Raw genomic sequence first — 21,479 nt, 5'->3', positions numbered from 1 at the left:
TTTGATGGGAAGATAACAGCATTCCGTGCGCCTTTGGTGTTTAATCATGCCAGCCACATGACCCTGGAGACATCTTCGGGCAGCGCAGGCTTTTCGGCTTTGAAACGGAGATGAGCACTGCCCCCTACAGTTGGGAACGACTAGCACAGATGTGCGAGGAGAACCTTTACCTTTACCTTAAGCTATAAGAATAAATCAGAAAGTATGTGGACAGAACTGAAATATAATTTAATCTAATTTACTGTTTGTATAAAATTAAAAGTCCCAATGACTTCATCTTTAACTGAAAGATGTTTCTTCTTTCTAATAACCAAGACAGTGTCCCTCATTTTGACCTCCCGCATTCAGAATTAACTTCAACATATTTTGATGATATCATGCCTTAATCAAACCCAACTAGATATTAGGAATTGGTAACTTATCCCATACACAGTACAATTTTTATATGTCCTTGCTATCATGCATGCTGTGGCTGGATGGGACTTGAAATAGCAATAGCACTTAAGACTTATATACCACTTCACAGTGCTTCACTGTCCAAGCATTTTATAGAGTCAGCATCTTGCACTCAAACAATCTGGATCCTCATTTTACTGATCTTGGAAGGATAAAAGGCTGAGTCAACTTTGAGCCGGTCAGAATTGAACTCTTGGCTACAGGCAGAGTTAGCCTGCAATAATCCTGCATTCTAACTACTGTGGCATTACGGCTCTGGTGGCGCAGTGGTTAGAAAGCATTACTCCAACCAAATAATTATTAAAGGGAAAATAGGTTGCTTGCCTTTGTGCTATCCATTGTTATTGAAGAATGGCTTTCTCTTTCTCCTTACAAAGTGAAAAGTGTAATTGAAGCTCATGATTTGAGTTTTTGAGGAACATTACTGACATGCATGGGCCAAATGTAGCTCTCTGTGACAACTTTCTTAAGTAAAATTTCATTAGTTGGCACAGAAGCAATAAAGAAAGAACAGAGCTGTTAAGTCAACAGAAGGTCTCGCTTCCACCTTCATTGGTATGGCAGATGCTCCTGGTGACATTGGAGGGAAGGGATTTAGTACTTCCCCAGATCTTACGTAGTTTCCAACACAAATCCATAAGGGTCTATTCTATCAAGAGGAATAAATGACACTTGTAAGACTGTGTGCCCAGCTTCCTATTTGCTTAAACATAGCAATAGCAATAGCAGTTAGACTTATATACCGCTTCATAGGGCTTCCAGCCCTCTCTAAGCGGTTTACAGAGTCAGCATATTGCCCCCAACAACAATCCGGGTCCTCATTTTACCCACCTCGGAAGGATGGAAGGCTGAGTCAACCCTGAGCCGGTGAGATTTGAACAGCCGAATTGCAGAACTGCAGTCAGCTGAAGTAGCTGCAGTGCTGCATTTAACCACTGCGCCACCTCGGCTCATCACCTTATCATCTGTCAATTCTAATGTTTTCCTTATCATCACTTATCATCTGTCAATTCTAACGTTTTCCTTTTAACTTGGAATGTCACATGTTCTATTTTTTTTAGTTTACTTCTTGTCCTTTGGAAGCTACAGAAGCAGATACCTATTTATTTGCAACCCTAGGGTTTAATTCATCAACTTTAATAGCAAAATTCTATGGTAATAGAATAGTAGAAGCAGTAGAAGAGACTCTGAGATCCACTCAAATAGGGAGTACGTATATAAGACCCATGGGCTCTGTGGGTTACTTATCCTTATCCTCTATGAACAATAACCAAATGAAAAGAAAGCCATGCTTATATTAATATCACTTTTTATATTTTCTCTCGTTATCCAGATTCTTTGTAAGTGTCGTCCACCTGCAGATGATAATAGGACAACCGTAGGAGACATCGTTAATACTGCAATGCTCAACACACACAAAACTGTGTGGGTTTTTGACCTTGGCTTCCCCATGGGTAGACATCTCACTACTCTAGTGTTGGCCTCCTGCCTGATCTTGAGTGTCTCCAGCCAGACGGCCAACAGCTTCAAAGACAGCACCATATCTTTAGAGATTCTGGGAGAAGATCCAACTTTCAAGATAATCCAAGCAGGTGTCTTCCCAGATCAGCAACTCCCCTCCAACCAGTCGAAGGACTTTTCTGGAGATGCCACCCCACAAGGTCCTCTACCAGTCATGTGTACGAAGCCAACAGAAATCCGGGAAGCCTTCAAGTACATCAACACATTTGTCTCTTGTACTATCTTCATCGTGGGCATCATTGGAAATTCCACCTGCTCAGGATCATCTATAAGAATAAGTGCATGAGAAATGGGCCTAATGTCCTCATTGCCAGCCTAGCCCTTGGAGACCTCTTCTACATCCTCATTGCTTTGCCCGTAAATATGTATAAGGTATTTATTTATTTTATTCATCCACTTACCATTGCTATTCAACTGGGTTATCACATTGCTATGACACCCTTCCTTTCAAATCCAGCTCCACTTGATTGATCGGTGAGATGAAGTCAACAGAGGCTTAGATATAAGGTTGGCAATGGTAGCAACATGCATGATGTAGAGATGCATCTGCTTGGGATGAAGCCAGGAAGAGTCCATAGAAATTGGTACCATCCATGTAGTAGCTACAGAAAATTCCCAGTCTGATCCCTGATGTCAAGTGATGGTGAGTTATCGTTCTGTAGCGCAACATCCAAAAATTGATCAGATGTTATAAGGGCAGTTGAAGATGGGTCTGAATAGCAGGGATGCTAATGGTCCTTTTCAGAGACCTGGCCATCTAACCCTGGCAGGTCCTGCTGCTTTGTGACCTATAGATTGAAATAGTACAGTCCAACATAAAGAAAGAGATGTATGTTTAGATTAATGAAGAGAAGACTTAGGAGGGACCTAAGCAGGGATGGTTCTGGCTGGCTTTACTGCCGGTTCACTTGGGCATGTGCTGGATGGCCACCATGCACGCTGGATGCACAGTTCAATTAAAATTGTTCTGCGCATGCGCAGACCTTAAAAACAAGATGGCAGAGCTGATGGTGCCGACCAGGGAGCTGGTTCTGGGGGTGTGGCAGGCCTGGGTCGCTGCCGGTTCCAGCGACCCACACAGCCATACCACTGCCGGTCCCACCTGAATTGGGCCAAACCAGTAGGAACCAACTTCTGGACCTAATAGCCATCTTCCACTACTTAAATGGTTGTTACAGGGAAGAGAGCATTGATTAGGGGTGACATGATAGCAATGTTCCAATATTTGAGGGGCTGCCACAAAGAAGAGGGAGTCAAGCTATTCTCCAAGCACCTGAAGGCAAGATATGGAGCAATGAAAGGAAAATAACCAGAGAGAGTACATCCTAGAACTAAGGAGAAATTTCCTGATAGTTAGAACAATTAATCAATTAACAACTTGCCTCCAGAAATTATGAATGCTCCAACACTGGGAGCTTTTAAGAAGGGACTGAACAACCATTTGGTTTGAAATAGTGTGGGGCAAGGGTCCCCAAATTAGACAAGTTAAGACTTGTGGACTTCAACTCCCAGAATTCTCCAGCCAGGGTGGAACCTCATCAGAGGGAGATCCAACCCGAAACTAAGGAGAAATTTACTGGCAGTATGAATGATTCATCAATGGAACAGGTTGCCTCCTGGAGTTGTGGGAGCTCCATTGTGGGAAGTTTTCAAGAATAGATTGTCCAGGATGATATAAGGACTACTGAGGGGGTTGGAGTAGAAGTCCTCCAAGGTCCTTTCCAACCCTATGATTCTATGAAAGGGACAAATATGGCTAGGAAACGTAGGATGGGATTCTATGGGCTGAAAAATCCTTCTGGTGGGGTACTGAAAACATTCTGCTCTCCTGTCACCCGATAAATATAATCTTACTGACTTCATAAACCAGAAAACTTGCCATGTGGAAGAATAAGGAGAACTGAAAGTCATTGCTAATATCAGAATTAAAGCATGGAGCATACATCCTACTCAGTGATGAAATTCATTTTTTTTACTATTGGTTCTGTGGGCGTGGCTTTGGTGGGCGTGGCAGGGGAAGGATACTGCAAAAACCCCATTTCCACCCCATTCCAGGGGACGGATACTACAAAATCTCCATTCCCTCCCACTCCGGGGGAAGGATACTGCAAAATTTCCATTCCCTCCCCACTCCCGGGGGAAGGATAATGCAAAATCTCATTCCCTCCCCACTTCTTGGGGAAGGATAATTCAAAATCTCAATTCCCCCCCTCCACCTCCAGAGAAAGGATATTGCAAAATCTCCATTCCCTCCTCACTCCTGTGGGGAAGGATACTGCAAAATCTCCATTCCCTCCTCACTCCTGTGGGGAAGGATAATGCAAAATCTCCATTCCCCCCCACCACTCCAGAAGGAAAGATATTGCAAAATCTCCATTCCTTCCCCACTCCTGGGGGAAGGATACTGCAAAATTTCCATTCTTACCCCACTCTGGGGCCAGCCACAGGTGGTATTTGCCGGTTCTCCGAACTACTCAAAATGTCTGCTACTGGTTCTCCAGAACCTGTCAGAACCTGCTGAATTTCACTCCTGCCTGTGATTCTAAGAAAGTGACAAATAGGGCTATGAAACATAGGATAGGATTTTTGGGGGCCAAAAATATCCTTCTGGTGCTGGTACTGAAAACATTCTGCTCCCTGTCACCGTACCGACTTCACAAACAGGAAACTTGCATGTGGAAGAATAAGGAGAACTGAAAGTCATTGCTAATATCAGAATGGAAGCGTGGAGCATACAGTATATCCTACTACAACATTATTCTTCCCTACCACCACTAGTAGAGCATTGCAGTAGAAGGAACAGTAGAGCTATTGTCCAAGAGCCAGAATTTAATCAGATGTCAAAACGGAGTGAAATGTGACTAAATGGGAGGCCTCTAGGCCAAACTATCTGTGAAACATAATTGTTTCACATACTCCATCTTCCCAGATATTTCTGTTTGGGGTTTTTTTTTTTTTTACAACAATCATCTCCTTTGAATGTAATCAGAAGTCACTTGGCAAGGATTCCAAAAGCAATCTCCTTTAGCAATTAGACTTAGCAATTAGACTTATATACCGCTTCATAGGGCTTTCAGCCCTCTCTAAGCGGTTTACAGAGTCAGCATATTGCCCCCAACAACAATCCAGGTCCTCATTTTACCCGACCTCGGAAGGATGGAAGGCTGAGTCAACCCTGAGCCGGTGAGATTTGAACAGCCGAACTGTAGAACTACAGTCAGCTGAAGTAGCCTGCAGTGCTGCATTTAACCACGGCGCCACCTTGGCTCTAACTGGCATCTGTCAAGAATATATGTCCTATAGCAGTTGGAGTTTAGAGAAGAACCCGATTTAGTTCAATCTGGAAATGTCCTTGTGGAGGATGTATAGGATCCAAATATTTTGAGATCCTTTGGCTGCCATCCCTCTCACCTTTTGCCTGGAATTAGCTTTGCACCTGTAACACTGTTCTCAGTGGGGGTTTCAAAAAATTTTCGAACCTACTCTGTGGGTGTGGCCTCCTTTGTAGGAGTGGCTTGCCGGCCATGTGTTTTTTCTTTCTTTCTTTCTTTTCTTTCTTTTTTCTTTCTTTCTTTCTCTCTCTCTCTCTCTCTCTCTCTCTCTCCCTCCTTTTGTCTCTGTCCCTTTTTCCTTTTTTTTCTTCTTTTTCTCTTTCTTCCTTTCTTCTCTTTCTCTCTCTGTGTGAGTGTGTGTGTGTTTGTGGTGTGTGTGTGTGTGTGTCGTGTGTGTGTGTGTCAGTGGTGGGTTTTCAAAAATTTTGGAACCTCTTCTGTAGGTGTGGCCTGCTTTCGGGGTCCATGGTGGAACCTCTTCTAACCGGTTCGGTAGATTTGACGAACCGGGTTCTACCAATTTTTTTTTTTTTAATAATTTTTTTTAAATTTCATTTTCATTTTCATTTTATACAATCACTTATATACTGTGCATAAAAAGAAAAAAAATCAATAAATCTTCCACCATGGAAAACCAAAATAACACTTCAATCCCCCATACACACCTTTCTTCTCCCCCTCCAACTTTCATTTCTCCCCTCCAAACATTCCCCTCTTCTACTCCCTTCCCCCTCAGACATCTCCCCTTCCCTCCATCTCACCCTCCTTACATTCTCTCACTCCCTCTTTACTTCTCCCTCTTCTTTCCCTCTACTCCTCACTTTGGTGTATTTCTACAATTCATTAATCTATTCAGCTTATATTTTGCACTAAAATTAAGAAAAATAATAAAAAAAGGAAAAAAAAAGAAAAAAAGGAAAAAAAAGAAAGTAAACGACAGTATACAAGTGCATTCTTATTATTCTGAAAATTAATACTGTATTTCCACCCTCCCCCCTCCCCCCCAATAAAACCCCCCTCCCTAACCCCCTTTTGACTTCCCAGGTCCCATACCCGGCATAACTCTATATCAAGCACAGTCTAGAATATATTGAAGCCAAATAACTTTAAAATTAAAAAATGAAAAAGAAAACAAAAACAAAAAAAAGGGAAATAGTAAAAAAAGAAAAAGAAAAACAAAACACACACACAAAAGAGGAAAAACAGGAAAAATCAACAAACTCTCTACATTAACTCAGCTTCCCATCATCTTTAAATCTTAAACAATATACCTCATTCCTAATTACAGTTATTTTGTTACTTGCAGGATTTCATACTATATTAGAACCAAGTAAGTTAATCAAATAGAATTCTCCCTTTAATTTATCTTTTTTATCCAAATATCTGTAAAACCATTTAAAGACTCAAATGCTTCTTTCGTTTTTCTTTTCCAACACCTCCCATCCTGCCTTTACCCACGTCCACATATAAATTTTTTACCCTCCATCCTGCCTTTACCCATGTCCACATATATATTTCATCCTCATCCAATACTCCTCTCATATACTCCACCTTCCTGGAGACTCTCCAAATATTCTTTCTTAACCTTATATTCAAATAGCAATTTATACAAAAATCAGCTTACATTCTGACTCAAAATAATCTAATTAAACTTTCACTACCCTTCCATCTACCCCGCGCCTCCCGACTCCGTTCATCCCAAACCCCAATTCAAGAAAATCACAATCTCCGCTCTCCTCGCCCCGAAGGATAATTCGTGCGCAATTTAAATTAGAGTTCAAATGAGTCTTATATAGGTCCCATACAATATATGTCCATAATCAACACCGCTTCTTTCAGTCTCGATATCTCATCATCGATATACAGCTTTGCCATTTTATACCAGACAGTAAACATGAAATTTTATTCAAACTAAAAATTTAAAAAGTATTTTAAAGGCATAGCTGGATCTTTATTCTTTACTCTTCTGCCCTTCCGGAAGAGGAAAGCAACACCCTCCGCCTTGTAGCCACGTGTCCCGCTGCTTGTCTCCTTCTCCTTGTCTTTCTCCAAGTCCGGATGATTCAGGAAGTCCCGCCTTCAGGATCTTGTAATAAAAATCTCGGGCTTCACTAACAGAATTAAGACGATGTTTTTGATTCTCAATGTGACTGTAATACCAGATGGTGCTTCCCATTTATAATGTATCTGAGAATTTCTGAGTTCTTCAGTTAGAAAGTGTAGTCTCTCCTTGCTCTTAATATTTGAGATGGTATTTCTTTAAAAACAATCAAGTCCTGTCCATCAATTCTCAGCCTATTATTGTAGAACTTCTGTATTATCGCATTTCTGGATTCCCTTGTGGTGAAATATATAATTATGTCCCTCGGAAGCTGTCGCTGTTTTGCTACACACGAATTCTGGTGATAGATTTTTTGAATCTGCCAATCAAAGTTAGATCCCGGGCTTCCCACCGAACGGCTGAGAGCCTCAAAAAAGGTCTGTTTTAAATTCTCCTGTTCCTTTTCACGCAATCCTCTAACTCTTATTGCAAACGCAGTCTTATTATAATTTATCATGACAAGTTGTTTTTGAGCATTTTCAATTTCCTGTTGTAACGTTTGAATTTTAGATGTCAAATTAGAATTAGTTTTTTCCAAGAATTCCAATTTATCCTCCATTTCAGCAGTATAATCTGTCATAACTGTCATAATTCCGATCATATCCTCCTTTGTTTGGGCAATTTTAGCATCAAATTTATCATATAAATCCGATATAAGTTGATTAATTTCCTGTCTGAAATTTTTAAGGATTTCAAAAAGAAATTCTTGTGTTAACAAGTCTCCAGTAGAGGGCGTAGGAGGCAAGGGCAGCGGACTTTATAGCATATCTTGAGGTGTATTATTATGGAAGCGCTTGGACTGCTTCGATTTGGGAGCCATTATAAAAAAGGGCGAACAAACAAACAAACAAACCAACAAAGTCTCTGCTCCCCTCCGTTTTAGATGGAATACTATTTGTGAACTTTAACAGTTAATAAGGAGAAGTCTTCAGGAGAGTAGGGCTGGTTGAGTACGTCACGTATCAAGCGCAGAAGCTATAAAATCACCATCTTGTAACGCAACTAGACAAAGAAGCCTTTTGCAAAATTGAAGCTGGTATTTTGAATAGTAATAAAAAAGATTTCTCAGGAATGGTCCCCGCTCGGATTGATTTTAAATAGCTTGGCTTTGTCCTGAGGGGGGGGCAACCTGCCTAGGGCTGCAAAAAAAGCAGCTGAGAACAACTGGCTGGAGTAAAAGCTCAGCTATTGTTGAACCTCTTCTCCATTCACAGCGGGGGGGAAAAGCTGTGAATTACAAATAGATCCTAACGACTGAACTTCTCCCTGCCTCTTTCTGCCAGAAAGGGGAGATATCTATGGATCTTATAAGATATACAGACCAGAACTCTGAGAGGAGCTCCGATGAGCTCCCGACGGCGACAGGCTCCTCCCCCGGAAGTCCTGGTTCTACCAAATTGATGCGGACTGGCAGGAACCCACCTCTGGTTCTCCTCCTACTGACTTTGGTCATTGCTCCCACAGCTTTGCTCTGCAAAAGAAAAAGAACAGAAAGTTCAGCATTACCAGTTTTAATTTTTTTTTAACAGGAGGTGGAGAATATTTGAAGAAGTTAGGAGTCAGTTATTCCATGTTCCTAATTCCAATTATTCCACTTTCAGGAACTCCCTGATAATAACGCACGATATACTTACAAGAATCTGCAGCAATTCATTTCAAAACCATTGTTGTGGTCTGCCAGTGGCTTGCAGACCTGGCAGCAGATTCGGACAGTGAGGAGGTTGGGGAGGAACATGGGCCAGTCCTGGAGTCTGGGGAAGGCTCTGATGAGGGCTCTGTGTCGGAAGCAGAGAGGGGGCCAGAGCCGGATGCCAGTTATCAGCTGCCTTCGGAGTCAGACATCAGTGAGGCAGAAGAAGAGCTGGAGCCTGTTCCCAGTGTTTCCAGTTTTCCCCGTTCTCTTTCCCTCCCTTAATTTCCTATTTTCTTTTCTTTTTTGTATTTTATATCTTCTCTATCTACATATCTATCTATCTATCTATCTATCTATCTATCTATCTATCTATCTATCTACCTATCTACCTATCTACCTATCATCTACCTATCTATCTACCTACCTACCTACCTACCTACCTACCTACCTACCTATCTATCTATCTATCTATCTATCTATCTATCTATCTATCTATCTATCTATCTATCTGACTGTGTGTGTGTATGTGCCAACATAATTCTGGAACACCTCAAGCAATTTCAACCAAACTTGGTACACAGATAACTTACTTTCTGGAAACAAATATTGTGGGGGTAAGACATCCCTAATGCGCCTCAGAGGGGTGGGGTGTTCTGTTAAGATACAGCCTGTTGTGTTTTAAAATGGCTTCTACCGTACTGCCGTAAAATGGCTTCTATTGTATAGTGCAGTGGAGTTGCCATGGTAACGGCTTCACAATACTCCACAGTACTACGTTTGGCCCGGGATTATTTTTGAGGACAAATGTATGGATTAGAATAAAGAAATAACCGGGCAATGCCAGGTTATCAGCTAATAATAAAATAAAAATGATAAAGATGACAAATAAAGACAATAACATAAGTAATCCCAAAATTATAAGTGACCCCCTTATATATTCTGGCTGTTGAAGTAGAGTTAGAAGGTCATAAAGATTTTAAAATTGAGATAATCCTTGTACAGGTGAAACTTGAAAAATTAGAATATCGTGCAAAAATTCAAGCAAGTAAAAAAAAAATCAACCAAAACACATATTTTCAGTTAAATCTAAATAAAGCTGTCTTTAATGATTACGTTTCCTAGAGCAAACATTTCTTAATGTAACTTACATGGAGTTTTTTTTTTTAGTAGGAAACAAACACTTATTGAGTCTTCATAAATGCTGTTTACACTTATTAAATCTGGGGTTCTTTACTCATTCCTCATTTACCTTATCATAAGCTTTATTTGGAACCATTCCGTCTAGTACAAATACTTCTCAGTCTAACCTCAATGACTCATTTATTTATACATCAATTTGTATACCACATGATTTCAGACTCCTGGCAGTCTACCATTATTATTTTTTTAAAAAAAATAAGTTTAAGCAAAGGATTGCCATCCAATCTCCCACAGCATTAATAGCAGTAGACTTATATACCGCTTCATAGGGCTTTCAGCCCTCTCTAAGCGGTTTACAGAGTCAGCATATCGCCCCCAACAATCTGGGTCCTCATTTTACCCACCTCGGAAGGATGGAAGGCTGAGTCAACCCTGAGCCGGTGGGATTTGAACCGCTGAACTGCTGATCTAGCAGTAGCCTGCAGTGCTGCATTTAACCACTGCGCCACCTTGGCTCAAAAGAAAAGGAAAAAGAAAGGAAGGAAGGAAGGAAGGAAGGAAGGAAGGAAGGAAGAAAGAAAGAAAGATCCATTAAAACTGCAGTCTGCAAGACAGTTCAACTGCCATGAATGCTTACAGAATAATCTTCACAATTTTGGGAGATTTTACTACCATGTTTTCCCGAAAATAAGACAGGGTCTTATTTTCTTTTGACCCCCCCGAAATAAGTACTTTATTTTCGGGGAGGTCTTATTATTTTTGAGGTGCAGGAGGCAGTGAGCGTGGACACCTTGTGGCTGCTGCTGTGTTGCAATATTTTGGGGAAGGTCTTATTTTCAGAGAAACAGTATTTTATCAGTCCATATCCATCCCTTTTATCTCAGTAAAAAAAACTGCAAGAAATTGCAAATTCTGCTCTTCTTCCCTCAAGGGTGTGCTTTTGATCCCCCCCCCCAAAAAATACCTTTTCTAGGCTTGAAAGAAACTTAACTGGTTTTACTAGAATACCAACTGCCATTTGAACCTAGATCACGGTGTTCCCAGTGGTCTGTTGTATAATCCTTACAGGCAGGGGTGGGTTTCAACCGGTTCACGGCGGTCCCTGCGAACCGGTTGGTCGGCGAACCCGGAAGTAAGTAACTTCCGGGAACGGCGAAGGGCCGACCCGCCCGCCCGCGCTCCTTACCTGGTTTTGACGAGTTTTGACGAGGAGCAGCTGGAGCATCGCACAGACGCTAGTACGCATCCGTGCACCGAGCGCGTGCACGAGGACACCGCCGGCCCCGTTCCAACTGAACCGGTTGGAACGGGGCGAGAAACCCACCCCTGCTTACAGGGTATTGGTCAAAACTACTGATGGGATTGCAAATTTTGTCCTTTGCATCTCACATTCTCATGCAATCATTCGACACTTATTTATGGATCCCATCATACAGCTGCGTGATATCTCTAACCACTTGTATTTCTTCTGCCATGGGACCAAATCTCAGGCATGAAATGTTCCTGGAGTCAAAGTTAGCCTTCACTGCAGAGGGATAAATGTAGATGTATTCACTCAGGCTTGTTTTATTTTTTTAAATTTTTATTTATTTAGTTTGTCAAACATGTACGAGATAACGGGTATAAGTATGAACATGGACATGAGCACATGAAATTAGTACAAATAAATGGGGACAGTAGAGGACAGTAGGACGCTGGTGCACTTATGCACGCCCCCTTTACGGATCTCTTAGGAATGGAGTGAGGTCCACGGTAGAGAGTTTAAGGTTGAAGCTGTGGGGGTTTGAGGATGTAACCACAGAGTCAGGTAGAGCATTCCAGGCCTTGACCACTCTGTTTCTGAAGGCGTATTTCCTGCAATTGTGTTTGGAGCAGTTTACCTTGAGTTTGTATCGATTGTTTGCCTGTGTATTGTTGTGGTTGAAGCTGAAGTAGTCGTTGACAGGTAGGAGATTGCAACAGACAGTTTTGGGTACTATCCTTAGGGCAGACTGTAGGCGGTGTAGTTCAACCTCGTAGCTAATGACGTTGTTAACATTTTAATATTTCTCCCTGGCTTCTGTTTAGGTCAGAAGATTATCCAGAAATGCAGAGAATGTAAACATACAACCACCATTCATGAGCGATTATGAGAAAGGAAAGGCTCATGTTGGACCACATGCATAAATCTTCAGGGAAAGAACTAATTCAATCTGGAGAGGGTGGACCAGCTCTGCTCTCTGGCTGTCAACTGACTGTCAGCCATTCATAAATTACAATAAAATCTAGCCTTCTTAATTCCGTTTTAGGGGCACCTGGTAGTTTTTATGTTAAGTTCCCACTTTTCTTGCTCTTTGCATTTTTAAAGATAGTGGGGTCAGGGGCAAGAAGTCAGGAATCAGAATAGAAGAAAGTGTGTATATAGTATATCAATAGTTTGCCTCAATTAATCAGAATAGAGCTTGAAGAGACCTTGAAGAATGCCATGCAACCTTGATGAGTGCCATGTATCTTTTCATGCCACAGGCTTTTGATGCGTGCCATGCACCCTTGATGTGTGCCATGGGCCCTTGATGAGTGCCATGCACCTTTGATGCATGACATGCACCTTTGAGGCATGCCATGCACCCTTGATGAATGTCATGCACCCTTGATGCATGGAATGCACCTTTGATGCATGACACACGTGTTTGATGCATGCCATGCATCCTTGATGAGTGCCATGCATCTTTGATACATGCCACATGCTTTTGATGCATGCCATGCACGCTTGATGAGTGCCATGCGCCATGGATGAGTGCCATGCACCATTGATGCATGCCACATGCTTTTGATGCATGCCATGCACCCTTGATGAGTGCCATGTGCCATTGTTGAGTGCCATTCACCATTGATTCATGCCACATGCATTTGATGCTTGCCATGCACCCTTCATGAGTGCCATGCACCTTTGATGAGTGTCATGTGACCTTTGATGAGTGCCATGCACTTTTGATGCATGCTACATGCATTTGATGCATGCCATCCACTCATGATGAGTGTTGTGCACCCTTGATGCATGACATGCACCTTTGATGCATACCACATGCGTTTGATGTGTGCCATGCACCCTTGATGAGTGCCATGCACCTTTGATGCATGCCACATGCTTTTGATGCATGCCATGCACACTTGATGAGTGCCATGTGCCATTGATGAGTGCCATGCACCTTTGATGTGTGCCATGCGCACATGCGCAGTGCAATTAAAAATTTTCTGTGTATGCGTAGAACCAAAAAACAAGATGGAAGCATCTATGACGCTGCCAGGAGAAGTGGTTCGGGGGTGTGGCAGGCCTGGGTCACTGCCAGTTCCAGCGACTCTGGCCTCCAAACCACTACCGGATCAGCAGAATTGGTCTAAACTGGTAGGAACCCACCACTGATAGAGAGGTCGTATACGGACAGATTCTAAATAGAAATATAAAGCCAGCAAGTTTAACAGCCCTGAGATGCTGGGAGTCAAGGACGCATTCTATTACATGATGATGATTCTGGAGAGACTATACAGGTAGTCCTTGACTTACAACAGTTCACCTAGTGACCGTTCAAAACAGCACTGAAAAAGTGACTTATGACCGTTTTTCACACTCACGACCATTGCAGCATCCAGCATATGGTCATGTGATCAAAATTCAGACGCTGGGCACCTGACTCATATTTATGACGGTTGTAGTGTCCCGTGGTCATGTGATCCCCTTTTGGTCAGCTTCTGACAAGCAAAGTCAATGGGGAAGAGCAATAGCCCTTAGACTTATATATCGCTTTGCAGTGCTTTCCAGCCCTTTCTAAGAGGTTTACAGAGTCAGCCTTTTGCCCTCAAACAATCTGGGTCCTCTTTTTACCCACCTGAGAAGGATGGAAGGCTGAGTCAACCTTGAGCCTGGTGAGATTCGATCTGCCAAATTGCAGGCAGCCGGCAGTCAGCAGAAGTAGCCTGCAGTACTGCACTCTAACCACTGCGCCACCACGGCTCATGATGGAGAAATAACGCTGAGTTCCTTCCTTTGTTTTTCTTCCCAGCTTCTTGCAGAAGATTGGCCTTTTGGGGTGCAGATCTGCAAACTGGTGCCATTCATACAGAAGGCCTCTGTCGGCATCACCGTCCTAAGCCTTTGTGCTCTCAGCATAGACCGGTAATCAAGTCTTTTCCGAGCACTTCCCATTTTGACGGAATAACCTTTTCCTCTGGCAAAGAGCATCTCCTCCATTTCTCTTCTAGGTACCGAGCTGTGGCTTCCTGGAGCCGGATCCAGGGCATTGGGATCCCCATGTGGAAGGCAGTGGAGGTGACCTTCATTTGGGTCGTGGCCATCATCCTGGCTATCCCAGAAGCCATCGCTTTTGACTTGGTGAAACTGGATTACAGGGAACAGATCCACTGGGTTTGCTTGCTGGCTCCCGAGCAAACCTCCAGCTTTATGACGGTGGGTTGTTTCCTTTGGCGGTAATAGGAAAGAGAGAAGTTGACCAACCAATAGGCTTAACGTTAAATGTATAGTTGTGATGGTTAACCATGCCCAAAATATACCCGCCCACCCACGAAACCCCAAAATGCAATGCGAGCACACACACACACCCATGCATGCATACTGCCCAGTGGTGGGATTCAGCCGGTTCGCACCTATTCGGGAGAACCGGTTGGTAACTTTCTAAGCAGTTGGGAGAACCGGTTGTTGGAAGAAATCTCCTTTTGTTTTTTTCCGCTTTACAGGGCTAATCCTGTAAGGAAGGCAGGCAGGAAGGAAACATTCTGGTGTTGTTTGTAGCCTAATCTTTATTGCCCTGCTTACAGAAACTGCCTCTGGTTAACCCTTATTACATTGTAACGGCTAAGGCGAAACGCCCATCGACCTGAGTGACCTTGAGTTGGCTATGCACCCCCAGTCACATGACTACTGAGCCCCACCTACCCAGATGGTCATTAGGGCACAGAACCGGTTGTTAAATTATTTGAATCCCACCACTGATACTGCCCCACACACATGTGCATGCACACCCCCATGCATGCACATGCCTCCCCCGTGCATGCACCATGTCCCCTCTTGCCCATTTTTTTTGCTTCCAAGTTGGTGCAGGAGGCCTTCCATACTCAAAAATGGGGAGAGGGGGGCCTCGTGTGGCTCCCCCATGCCCCGTTTTGGCTTCCAGGTTGGTGCAGGAGGCCTTCCAAAATGGGGCATGGGTGAGCACCCCGGCCCCAGACATGCATCCTGCCTCCCCACTCTGTGTATGTGCATGTGTCCTCTGCATGTACTCCACCCCCTGAGAATGCATGGCAGAGACCCGAAGAGCAGCTGGCTGGCGGGAAGCTTGGGCGCGTGCATTGTGGAGCTGGGCTTGGGTGATGGCTGGCGTTCCCGCAGGGAGGGCTCTGAGTGCCACCTACCATCTAAGTCAAAGTTTTCCATGTATGATTGCTTGGCAAATATGTTTTGTAACCCAGAATGTGACTGAAGAGCTAACGTCCCTTAAAAACAATGAATATAAAATATATAAAATTTATCACCCCTCCTCCCCAAATTTGGAAATAGAAAGGACACCATAGAGAGATAGGGGCAAGAGCTTCTATTCCCTACAGCTACAGTGGGGGGGAGAGCAGTGGGGGGGTCCAGATTGGTTGGAACGGGCCCGGCCGCGTCCCCATGGACGTGCGCAGTGCGCATGCACACACGTGCATGTGTCTTAGCCTCCGCGAGCCTCCGCAACGCTCCAGCTGCGTACCGCCTGCAACCCACCACTGGGCGGGAGTCTCTGCGGAGCAGGATTCTGGTGAAATCTGTTCATCCACAATATAGAAAAAGCAGACGAAAGCACTCTCTAGAACAAGCCTATCTTTATTTACTCTGAGTTAGCTTGGGTAGATGTCCTGCACTCCAGAACTTGCCTGACATGGTTAAAAAAAAAAAAGGCTGAATTCCTACAACATAGCCATCACTGGGTTGCAGAGGTGGGTTCCTACCAGTTCGCACCAGTTCGGTAGAACCGGTTCGTCAAATCTACCGAATCGGGTAGAAGAGGTTCCACCAGAAAGCAGGCCACACCTACAGAAGAGGTTCCAAAAATTTTGGAAACCCACCACTGACACACACACACACACACACACACACACAGACTCACACAGAGAAAAAAAAAGAGAAATAGAAAGAAAGGAAGAAAGAAAGAAAAAAAGAAAAAAGAAAGAAAAAGTGAGAGAGAGATGAAAGAAAAAAAGGAAAAGGGGACAGAGAGACAAAAGGAAGGAGAGAGAGAGAGAGAGAGAGAGAGAGAGAGAGAGAGAGAACACATGGTGGCAAGCCACTCCCACCAGGTCACATGGCCAGCAAGCCACTCCCAGAAAGGAGGCCACACCCACAGAGTAGGTTCGAAAAATTTTTGAAACCCACCACTGCTGGGTTGTTTAACTACGGTTAAATAACTGGATTGTTTAATTACAGTTTCTTTAAGAAGACAGACCTGGCTGGTTCTCACAGCCACAAAACTTAAAACCATTCCAATTTCAGCAGGCGAGTGAGCTCGGCGGTGCATTTCGCTCATCGAATGTTGTTTCTTTCTTATCCTCTTTCTATAGTTTTACCAGGATGTGAAAGACTGGTGGCTCTTTGGGTTTTACTTCTGCCTGCCTTTGGCCTGCACTGGGGTCTTCTACTCCCTCATGTCTTGCGAGATGTTGAGCAAGAGCAACGGCATGAGGTTGGCCCTCAATGATCACATGAAACGGGTGAGATCCCCGAGCTAAGATCGAGCAGACTTTCATCTATGGCTCAAACACGTGATGGTGGGGAGGGGTTCCCTTACTTTATCATTCAGTTTCCTGCCACTGTTCCATAATTGTCCATCTAAATCATGGTTGTCCCACCTTTTGGCTTCCCTGGGCTGCATTGAGTGAAGAGGAATTGTCTGGGGTGACATATCTTTCAGTTGATTTCATTTCATTACATCGTTTTATTTTATTTGTTTTATTTTATTTGTTTTATTTTATTTGCTTTATTTTATTTGCTTTATTTTATTTGTTTTATTTTATTTGTTTTATTTTATTTGTTTTATTTGTTTTATTTATTTGTTTTATTTTATTTGTTTTATTTTATGTTTTATTTATTTGTTTTATTTTATTTTGTTTTGTTTTATTTCTTTTATTTTATTTGTTTTATTTTATTCTATTTGTTTTATTTTATTCTATTTGTTTTATTTTATTCTATTTGTTTTGTTTTATTTTATTTGTTTTATTTTATTTGTTTTATTTTATTTGTTTTGTTTTATTTGTTTTGTTTTATTTTATTTATTTTATTTTATTTGTTTTATTTTATTTTATTATTTTACTATTGTATTTATTATTTTATTATTTTATTATTTTATTGCAATTTATTTTACTGTAATTAATTTTATTGCAATTTATTTTATTTTATAGTAATTTTATTTTTATTTTTTTTAAAAAGGGTGCCCAGGATGAGAGGGATCTTTAAGGATGTTTTGAACTTTCTTAAGGCGGGGGAGCTATAAAGCTCTTCCAAAGAGGGGAGAGGGCAACCAATGATCCTTTGGGCAACGATGTTGACCCTCTGGAGCGCTGTCCTATCTGCCACTGTGCAATTGGCAAACCGTACACAGGGGCAGTAAGTTAAAATACTATCTATGGTGCAGTGGTAGAAGATCACCAGCAGTTTTCCCATTCAGGTGTTGTTTCCTGAGAAGTCTCAGGTAGCATCATCTCCGCTGGGCCCTTTTGACCAGGGCTGCAATGTGAGCTAACCCAGGTCAGGTCCTTTTTTATGACACCCAGAAACCTAAAACTGGTTCAATTGCTCCACTCGGTCTCCATTGGTAAGCAAGGGCTGGATGTCTGATCTATTCTTTCTATTGTCCACTATAAGCTCCTTGATCTTATTGGTGTTAAGGACCAAGTTACTTAAGTTTTATTTGAAAGTTTAATATGGCTCTTCATCTCACCTTATCATTCTGGGTGGTTAACAGCAATTTAAGACAACCGTAAGCCAAATAAATGAAGCAAGAAGAGGAATAAAATGGGGAGCAGGAAAAGGCTGAAGCTTGTAAGGTCTGACCTAAACATTGGAGAAGACAGGATGAAGTATGAGAGAATGCTTCATCTTTTCCCAAGGTTCTGTTCATGTCAATGATAACATGTGTGTTTTCCAGCGCCGAGAAGTGGCCAAGACAGTGTTCTGTCTCGTGGTTATATTTGCCCTCTGCTGGCTTCCTCTTCATCTCAGTAGGATCCTCAAGAAAACCATCTATGACCCACAAGATGTGGATAGATGTGAGCTGCTTAGGTGAGATCAATACACAGAAATGCCATGCGGTGATGGTTGAGACTTTTTTTAAAAAATCTAAATGGTTTGGACAATTACTTGCTTTACTTATAGATTCTTAAGTGTATTGATTCAATTATGGCTATGCCACATTTCCACCCCAGCTGGGACCTTCATGATAACATCCATTAGGGAAGCTCCATAAAATTGTAAACAAGACAGCTATGAACAGCACACATCTTTGACAAAAGCAATGTAAAGTCTTGAGGTAGGGCTGTGGAGGTGTCATGAACATCTAAAGAAACTTGGTACTAACCAATGTCAAGATTTTAATGGCCTTTTCCCCAAAATGCAAGGTCTTCAGGCTGATCTAACTATTGCTTTGATCATGGAAATGAATCTGGCATCATCAAGACAGAAGATTTAGTACTCATCACCATGTAGATCCTTTGTCAATATCCTTTCACAAGGATCTTCCTATGTTTCAGGAAGCTTCTTCTGCAAGATAAGGGTTGATTTAATCCAGGGTCTCCAAACAATTTTAAGACTTGTGGACTTCAGCTCCCAGAATACCTCAACCACTCAGGGGAATTCTGGGAGCTGAGGTCCACAAGTCTTAAAAGTTGCCACCTCTGGAGACTCCTTGTTTAATTGAAGAGTCCCAGAGTGCATCAACCCTACAGGATCAAATTAGCTGGGCAACAGGTGGTCCCTCAAATAATCAAGCCCTATGCCATGTATATCTTTATAGGTAACAACCAGCACTTCGAATTGCAAGTGGAAGCAACCTGGCAACCAGTGAAGATAAATGTTACATGCCTATGCCAAGGCATGCCCACAACTGGTCACACTAATGTACCCTGAACCAGTTGGGGCTTCCAGGTGGTCTTCAAGGGAAGCTCCATGGAGAATGCTTTGCAACAGTCAAGCCATAAACTAACCAGGGCATAAGGAGTCCTTTGGAAGATCTGGATAATTTGGCTTGAACTGAAAGAATTGTCAAAGAAAACAAATAGCTTGACCTCAGCTCTGCTAATAGAGAAAGCTAAGCGGGTTAAATCCTAGTTAATAATTGAATAAGATAAAGTAGGGAAGGCTACAAACTAGGTTGGGAAGTTGAAAAAACATTCCAGAAACTGGGAAGGCAATGAGAACCTCTTCCGTAGCCAAGAAAAATGCTGGATATATTATTGGAGTCATCAAGAGTTAACTTTGTCCTTGAAGATGTTCTCTTGCTTCTCCTTGATGGCTCTTTCTTGTCTCCTTCCATCCAGTTTCCTTCTGGTTATGGATTACTTCGGCATCAACATGGCCTCTCTCAATTCCTGCATCAACCCTGTGGCTCTCTATTTTGTTAGCCGGAAATTTAAGAATTGCTTTCAGGTAAGAGAGCTGATGAAAAGATGGCATGTGATGGGAGGGTGGGAGGGAGAGGACGACATGTTAAACAGAGGCATCAGATCTGTATCATCAAAAATAGAAAGGAACTTTTTGTTATTATTGCTTCTTCTGAAAGAAGGCAAATGTGGGTGTCCCAGGATAATGTTGCAGGGTCCAACCTGGGTTGGTCATCGGGACCAGAGGTTTTATCTTCTGAGCTTTTGGACTCGTGCTGGAGCCCATCTTCAGGGAACTAGAGGGGTTCCAGCATGAGTCCAGAAGCTCGGAAGACGAAACTTCTTGTCCCGATTCAAGATTGAAATCCCTATTCTTTGAGAACACACAGTTTGTTCCTTAGTTCTATATCTTGCAATCTTTTTTGGCTCCAACTCCACTCAGATGAAAAGTAGATGGTTTACAAGCAGTATCAAACCATCTCTTGTGGGGTGGAGAGCACAATCCCTTCTCTTTAACCCTAGCAAGCAGAATTAGGCTTGCTGTGGTTACCGCCACCTTAACTGGAGACCTGGTGGTGGCTGGTGGCGCAATGGTTAAGTGCGCTATTGCAGGCTAATTCTGCCCACAGCCTGGAGTTCAATCCTGACGGGGCTCAAGGTTGACTCAGCCTTCCATCTTTCCGAAGTCAGTGAGGTCCCAGATTGTTGGGGGAAAGATGCAAGTAATACGGATACTGTAAAATACATTCTCACCCAGAGCGTGCTGTAAAATATATTAAGTATATTGTATATACAGTATATGTCTAGAATGATATTGCTATGACCTAATTCTGAAGGACAGAGGGTGGGAAGGCACAGCTACAATTAGTGACTTCTTGGGCCTATCCTGAGTCAGGAAAAAAATGAGACAAACTTCACTGGTGATTGATGAACCTGTTTGTGGTCTGTTCAATTTCAACTTATTCTCCTCCAATACTGCGTAAGGACAGAGGAACCAATACCAGAAGCCTGCAGCCTCTCCATTCTTGCCTTAAATGACCTCTGTTTTGTTTCTCCTAGTCCTGCCTTTGTTGTTGGTGCCAACGGCCAACGCTGGGCATCCTCCCAACAGATGACAAGGGATCGGTGGGAAAATGGAAAGCCAACGGGCAGGAACTCGACCGGAGCAGTTCTCACTTGAGTAACAAGTGCAGTTCAGCTTAGACTCAGGAAGAAACAAAACGAGGAAATTTGATTGGGATTCTGAGATGGACATCTTGGATAGGGGACTTTGGTTTGGGGTATTCCTCTTGAATTCAATTTTCTTCCCCAGGGATGAGCCTTGATCTCAATCATCTAACTTCAATCACAGCCCTTTGCAAAATCCCTGCTAATTTTTTTTTGCTTTGCTCTTCTTTTCCTTTTTTTTTAATCTTTTAATAATTATCACCTTCTTATATTTACTCATTCTTCCTTACAGAATAAAATATTGTTTAGGGGCATAAGAAGTCCCCCCCCTCTATATAAGGGGGACTACACCAAGCAGAAGACAGGGGGTTATACTGGGCCAGGAGAAAATGGAAAAGGGCTAAGGGTTGACACAGACTTGGGAAATTGAGCTATTTCTCAGTGGACAAACATCACTTGTCACTGCCTCCTCATCCAAGCTCCAGGATCATGGCATTCCGCTTCTTTT

At 42.6% G+C, this 21,479-nt stretch overlaps 1 protein-coding gene across 1 annotated transcript; it reads left to right on the top strand.

Annotated features, from left to right (window-relative positions):
• The first annotated feature begins 1,868 nt into the window (after positions 1 to 1,868).
• On the top strand, positions 1,869 to 21,149 carry LOC116523302 (endothelin receptor type B-like). Its single transcript, XM_032238405.1, is given in 8 exon segments — positions 1,869 to 2,228; positions 2,231 to 2,349; positions 14,224 to 14,336; positions 14,423 to 14,627; positions 16,772 to 16,921; positions 18,355 to 18,488; positions 19,742 to 19,850; positions 20,864 to 21,149. Coding segments are annotated over 8 exon segments (1,296 nt in total). The 5' UTR covers positions 1,869 to 1,906; the 3' UTR covers positions 21,008 to 21,149.
• The last annotated feature ends 330 nt before the right edge of the window (positions 21,150 to 21,479 follow it).

The sequence above is a fragment of the Thamnophis elegans genome, unplaced genomic scaffold (assembly GCF_009769535.1).
Source record: "Thamnophis elegans isolate rThaEle1 unplaced genomic scaffold, rThaEle1.pri scaffold_156_arrow_ctg1, whole genome shotgun sequence".
NCBI classification, from domain to species: Eukaryota; Metazoa; Chordata; class Lepidosauria; order Squamata; family Colubridae; genus Thamnophis; species Thamnophis elegans.
Note: the sequence above shows the minus strand (reverse complement) of the source record. Positions and strands in the feature narration are given on the sequence as shown.